Source organism: Gadus chalcogrammus, chromosome 16 (assembly GCF_026213295.1).
Source record: "Gadus chalcogrammus isolate NIFS_2021 chromosome 16, NIFS_Gcha_1.0, whole genome shotgun sequence".
NCBI lineage: Eukaryota > Metazoa > Chordata > Actinopteri > Gadiformes > Gadidae > Gadus > Gadus chalcogrammus.
The window spans coordinates 19,648,110-19,655,362 of NC_079427.1; the positions used below are offsets into that span (position 1 = coordinate 19,648,110).

At 44.3% G+C, this 7,253-nt stretch overlaps 1 protein-coding gene across 1 annotated transcript in view; it reads right to left on the reverse strand.

Moving 5' to 3' along the window:
• Nucleotides 1-7,253, reverse strand: part of ssh2a (slingshot protein phosphatase 2a) — a 33,671-nt gene extending 26,418 nt beyond the window's left edge. Inside the window, exons 1-2 of the mRNA XM_056610822.1 lie at nt 7,069-7,253; nt 3,962-4,005 (exon numbers count right to left, since the gene is read on the reverse strand). Of these exons, the coding sequence (XP_056466797.1) occupies nt 3,962-4,005; nt 7,069-7,131 (107 nt within the window). The 5' untranslated portion in view covers nt 7,132-7,253. The remainder of the gene's footprint in view (nt 1-3,961; nt 4,006-7,068) is intronic.

The window sequence follows — 7,253 nt, forward strand, 5'->3', positions numbered from 1 at the left end:
CTGTGAAGCATGTCCCGATATGTTTGGTTTTGGTTTGCTTTCAACTTCACTCACACCTTTATCTCAAAGCTAGGGTAGGCAATGTATTTGTCATCCGGAGAAAAAAATCAAAAAAAGAAATCGAATGCTCCGACCCAAATAAATAATAATCTGTTGTCTGAGGCTTTAGCAGGCCTGTAATAAGCTTGTCCAATCATTTAATTCGGCCTGAATGAAATGATTGGATGGCCTACCTGTCTGTCTACCTACAAACTCGGCTACCTGCGCAATCTGCCCATGCCCTCATTGCGCATGAATGGAGTCTTCCACAAGGCAAGGCAGGCCTTTAGCTAAAGCTAGCGAGCTAGTCATACGTTTAGGGGGAAAGGCTTTGGGGGGAGCCTGAAGGGACGTGTTTTTTTTTTTGGTTTGATGCTTTCAAACTCTGGCTTACTCTACCTGTGTTCTCCGAATTGCCTTTAGCAGCTTTAACTACGATATCCTTAAACCTGTCCTAGATCAATAGACCTGCTCTATTAGTGAACGAGCTGGGGATAGAAAGGATTTGGTTTAGAAGACCAAATGTCATGAATACTGTATAATTGTGTACCAACTACTTAGTGAATTGACTGCTTGAAATAATTCAGGACTAGGTTAGCCGTCGTTTCAAATGACAACGTTTTTATATATGGATGACTATGTGGACATTTCAAAATGTCAAACTGATTTGAGTTGTCAGTTATTTAGATATAAAACTTCACTCAGATGTCTACCAATGTATTCTTCCAATTACAAATAACAAAAGAGGTCAGGGGCTCAACTTACAGTTGCAGTTTTGACAGTAACATTCAGTAATCCTCGAGCAAACACAAGAGCCGCAACATCCTGGGCTTTGGTATGAAAGGAAATGATGTGCGACAGAAAGACAATGGGACAGACAAGGTCAGAGAGGGAGGAAAGCTCCACATTTCCCCTCCCTCCCTTCCTGCTCTTCAGCTGCAGCTCATCCGTGCTCCTTTAGAAGTTTCACCCATACAGGTCCTTCATAGACCTGAGTTACCAGCACACCCACACACAAACCCAGTCCAATGGAAACTAAACTAAATCATGGAGGGAATCTATACAAAGAAGAGGTGGTGAGGCCTTTTCAAAATAGGGTCTGAGCCACCACACTGCTTTGACAAATTTAGAGGTCTGCCCTATTTATACAGCCAGAATGACCTCCCATGGCTTACCTTTACACAACTTTTGTACAGGTGGAAAGGTAAAGCATGTCCAGACCCTTCACAACCTATGCCTTAATAAGGAAGATCAGAGTATCAACCCATCATTTACAATGCTAGTGCTGTGATCAGCCAATCGTTTTAGCACTTTAAAGAATGAGTGTGTGTGTTGGTCTCCAATTAAATGCTTTTTAAGATGGAAATATTCAGATGTTCGCTTGATGTCCGGCCGCACAACGGCTGAACAGTAGACACGGATGGAGGGACTCTTCTGTTATAACATTCGGTGCAATGGTGTGTCGCAGAGATTCCTTTACTGCACTGCAGCAGCGCTACACTTGACCGATGCGTCAACTGGCCCTTAGTCACCCAAACAGCGCTGTGTGTGCCAGCCTGCGCGGTCATGCGCATGTTTGTTTGTGTGCGCATGTGTCGAAGAAAGAGTCGGAGCATGGTTGGGTGTGACTGAAAGAAAAGGAATAACAAAACAATGGACAGTCCCCTTCCCCAAACAAACAAACAAACCAAGAGAATGGACACATGTGCAAAGGCATTGTGTTTGTGTGTCGGCCCTTGAGCAGCGTTTCCCTTCCTCCACACAAGCGGCCCCTATAACGCGTCTGGCAGCTGGACGAAGGCCTAGCGGGCTGAGAAGCTATACCTCCATATTCCATATGTGGGGTGTGGTGCACACTGTTAAAAAAGACCTCAACTGTTATGTAATATGCCCTGGGGGTCAGGCTGTGTGGCCTTTGGATGCCCCCCCTACATTGAGTGTGTGCGTGTGCGTGTGTGCGTGTGTGTGTGTGTGTGGCTACATGGGTATGACTTCACCAGCTGTAGTTTCATAGAATTACCTAACGTATAATGGGGTCCACATGTCTTGTGCGATTCGGGGTGTGTAAAATTCTTGGTGGTGGTGGTGAAGTCACCGAGTTTCAATTCAGGGACATCTGATGGGGGCCAGGAAGCCTCATTCCTGATGCTCTACGGCTGGCTGCTATTCTTCCAACACACTTTATATGACGAGGCTGGCTGGTTTCTCCTAAAATGAGGTATTTTGGTTTCACCGTTTTACTGTGCCGACTGCTCTAATGGGATGGGACGTTTAAAATGAGCATTCACAAAATAACAGTACAATTTATGATGTTTCGGCATAGCAATAATATGCTTCAATGAGCATTCATCAGTTACCAGTATTCTTAAGATTAGGGTGGTTTCCCACCCAGATTGACAACCCACAATGTAATGTTCAAAGCCAAACAAATCAAATAGGTTCTTTTTTTCTTCTACAACATCTGTGTTCAATGAGAGCCGAGGCAAAGGAAGTAAACAAGCCCTTGACAACGTGCTGTACCTCTTCACATGATTTAACCGTTGCTAACCGCTGATGTTTGAGGAAATGTATCGGTTGTAATGAGTATCTGGACAATGTGTTGATGTAGGGAGCTCAGATAGCCAGGCTAAACACCCGGATGCTGCTTCTAGGCATTGAAATTGGAGGATGCCCGAAATAAGACAAATATAGACTTTTCCTGGTCTTGTCCTTTGAATGAACCCATAATAATTTACAAACCTTGCCATAACATTTCTTAGGTCATGACAATGACGTCAAATGCATCAAAAAAAGAAAACCTGACAAAGCCTGACCATTGAGATTTCACTTCAAAAGGTTTAGATTAGTTGAAAAAAAATCAGTTTTCAAAGTGCGGTAAGATGAAAAAGTGATGTAGCCTTTGATATCCTACTCTCGATTGATTCCCAGGCCCGGAGCAACACTGTGACTGAACCAACACTGGAGTCAGAAGACCAAAACAACTCAATAACCACAAATGCACAATCAAGCATTTCATGATTCACTTATGAGTTCAGGCACACACACATACCCAAAAACATGTGAACTGTACATCTACTTGTCAATTGTTAAGCATGTTCTGTTAGCCTGTACTTTGCTCAGCAAATGACCTATTCCTTTTTGCAGGTAGGATACATTGTCTCTGAGCTTCATCAGTGTCTTCAACCACGTTCATCTCGTTCAACAACTTCTAAATGTTTTAATTACATACGTTTCTTCGTCACCAGCCTGAAGCGCTTCATTGGTTAGTTGCCGATACTATTGCTACAGTCCAAGCACAGTTACAAACTGTTCACCAAATCATTAAATGTACATTTATAAATCGCTTTGAGCATTTGTGATTATTAAACAAAGCAAACTAGATAAACGTCTAGGACTTTGACATCGGAGTAGGCGTTTGTGTGTTTGTGTACAAACACAGGCTGTATTCAATGCAACTGAGAAGCCAAGAGGAAGTAAAACTAGAACATAATAAACCCCCACACACACACCCCATGTGTAGTTCATTTTACAATGTAAATAAAAACAGAACCACTTAATAGTTTGCTGCATAAGGAAACAAAAGGACAGTATCTCTACCGATATCCACACAAAGACCCACGTCACCCAATGGCTCAGAGCGCTGTTGTTGCCAACAGTTGATGCATGTAATGCAAAGTATAACCAGAATGCGTAGACAAGAAGAGATGGCAACATGAACAGGACAACCACAAGCTGAGAAATGTAAATCACAATCATAACCCAAAGTCTGTAGCGTGTTCTTACTGTGAACAGTGATGTCACACTCCCCCTGGTGGCCATTGTGCCGCTTTACATCAAGTGGATCATAACAGAGAATCAAATGCCTGTAATGAATGAGTAAAGAGACAGGAGATCTAGAAACACATAAATAAACAGGCCTCACCTCCGAGGCTGGGAGCGACGGTCATCTTCTCCGCTCCCCGATTCCTGTGGGGGGAAAGACACAGAAGAACCTCTGTTAGGGTCATGAAGGAAGCCACAGCTAGATCAGCAGATTTTTTTAAATAAAATATAAATGACAACAAGGAAAAAGACTTGAGAATGATCTGTATTTACTCTAACTGCTGTCGTGGTTGGGTGCATTTGTTTAATGCTTGTGTAACATCTTGTTTTCTACAGTGAAGCGTACTCCTTTACGATCAAACGCAGAGTCAGAGACTCAATTAACATTCTGTTCATATCATTTTCTGATCTGCTGGCACTCTGAAGCGGTTACGTGGCAGCGTGTCATCATGAACTGAGTTAAAGTCTGCGTCTGCATGAGAGAAGCCTAGAGGAGCAGGGATAAAGCTGCAATGGACTGTGTTGTTTCCTTCCCCAAAATGCAATCATCCCCTACCACAGAGCACAGACACACTCGCACGCTCAACAACACACACACACACACACACACACAAACAAACACACACGTAATCCCAGCCTGATTCACTAATCCCTCCCTTTAACACTCAAGGGAACTTTCTCTCAGTTCCCAAGCCCATGGCATGTACATAAGCACAACAGAATCCTTTAACACACATACAGAAGGGAACTGTAAGCCAGTCCTATGAGTGTAGCGTTAAGTGTCCCATGGTGAAGCTGCAGGGGCTGGGTCTGATCGAGGAGGTGATGAGGAGGAGTGGGTCAGAGGGGGCAGTAGGCTGGGGAAGAATGGAAGCGCAGAAGCTCTTTTCAAGCATTCTGCACTCAACTGCTGCCACAAATGTGATTAGACCCAGGTGGAATGCAGGCAGGCACGCAGACAAGCAGGCCTGTATACTGGATGGCTGGCTTGTCACTGGGTGGGTGGGTGGGTGGGTTGTTGGGCGAATGGGTAGGTGATGACGCGCATTTGAAATCCAAGGAATTATGGTGTTGCAGCCTACTGACCTTGGGGGAGATCCAAGTGCGTAAGTGATGAGAAGACGACGGTGACGCAAGGCAAATAGAAAGCCTGTCCCTCAAAGACGCGCACACACACACACACGCCCAGAAATGTTTATTCTGCAAAATGCAGATTGTCTCCGACACGATTGATCAAGCAAATTGCTAACTGGCCATTTGAACAACTTCAATTTCTTATTAAACTGACAGAAAATAAAGAATGGCGGTAGAGGATGGTGTCCATGGTAACGACACCACATGGATCTGTAGGGAGTTGCATAAGGGCCAATGGGAACAGGGCATTTGTTGTACTGCTAGGCAGATTACATTTCACACAGGTGTAGGGGCAGCTCTCCCCCACTTAGCAAGAAACAAGCAACCGTAGTCCATAATTAATCGAAGGGTTGGATAAGCTTATGCTTGCATATTTAATTGGCCATGGGGCTCAAAAAGGAGCTCCACACTTGACCTAAAGCTCCAGCCAACCTAATCCTATGGGGAAATCCTCCTAGCATGCAGCTATATGTTATAGTGGTGGACTGGTGATGTTGTCGACATCATGCTGCTGATGCTGATGCTTGCGGTTCTCTCCAGGCTTGGTTCTCAGAGCCCCTCCCGCCGCCAGACACATCTTCACTAAGATCCACCCGCACCTCCAGGCTCCTCACGTGTGTACTCACATGGCCCCGGTTCACATCGCACAGCGAGGGCCGGACGGGTCTCATGACAAGCAGCTGCTGGGCTCGGGTGATGCTTGATATGGACACCAAGATCTCCTTTCAGACAGAGGCCCAACGTCTTTCTACACGGTTTCTGCTGGGGCTATTGATGTGCTAAAGTGCTAATGATGGTGGTTGTGGGCTTGTGAACACTCTACTCGTGTCAGAAACCGGAGATTTGTTGTTTAACACAAACAGGTTTAGTTATTGAGTGTGTTTCAATGGCAACTGATAAGAGCAATAGCATCTACAATAGCTGTTGATTCACATCAAACCCATGATTGACTTGTCGTTTTAAGTATTGAAGCTAACCTCTGACTGACCATTGTCCAATGATGAACATGTGTGGTAATATTATACTATATATATATATATATATATATATATATATGTTATAATACAAATTAATTAACTTATTAACTTTTTACAATGCAGTTGCTGCTTAATAGTCTGTGAGCAATAGATGCCATGTTTCACTCACTATGAGCATCACTATTATAGTGTTGTAGTTTAGACTTTGAATAAGAATACAACCAGTGTGAGTTCTCCATTGATCATTTCACTCAGCATGCACTGTCCAATGTAACACCTAGAAAGTGTGTGTGTTGCTTTAAGATCTTTGAAATGTTTATACAAAGAAGACCACTGATAAGGAAGCTAAGCTATGCATTATTCTACAGTTGAGTGGAGCGGTAGACAGGAACCGGCCGCGTGGGCTATCTTTGCTGGAACTATCTGCAATCTGCGCCAATGCTTTGTATTTATCTCTATTCCTATTCAGGGTGTGGTATTTCACTTTTCCTACATGCTAGCCTAGCCCCTGGGAGTCTGGAAACACACACAACTCATTGGACACACAGGGATGTAGGGATTCTCTTTTTCCATCCAACATAGCCAAGCTTATATAGTAAACATATTACCATCTAACCCGCTAATTACTCCATTGTGTAGCAGCTGAAGTAGCATCCAGGAAATAGGTACAGTCATGAAGGTAGTATACTACCCTATACAAGATTCGTGTTTAATGGCTAAAACACACAACCCTGATTAAAAGAAGTGATGCGGGGATCCTAAGCAACGTAAACTCTTTCTGGGAGAAATGATAAGGAGGACCAGGCTTGCAGTGACTGGACCTTGCTGTTCGCTGAGACGGACCAGGAAGCTAGCTGACACAGTTCACTCAACCAGTACACAACACCAGGATCACTCAACCCTAATCTATAACCCTTCTATTTACATTAAAGTGGATAAACGCACACACATACACACACGCACACATATATATAAAAATACACACAACACACACCCATAGGTCCCGCTGAAATGTTTTCAATGGACTTTGAGGACACTTTAGCGGACAAGGGGTTAGCCCTGTGACCAGCTAGCCGCCCTGGACGGTGATACTCACCGACACGCAGGGGCTGGAGGTGGTACTCGGTGTGGGTGAGCGCTGAACAGTGACCAGCGCCATCCCAGCTGTAGTAGTGGGTGTGACGGTCACCTCGGCGAGAAAACCTCGGACAAAATCAACATTTTGGACACACAATGTGCAAATATCCTGGGGTTGTCGAGAGACGCTGCTGGGTTGCTTAC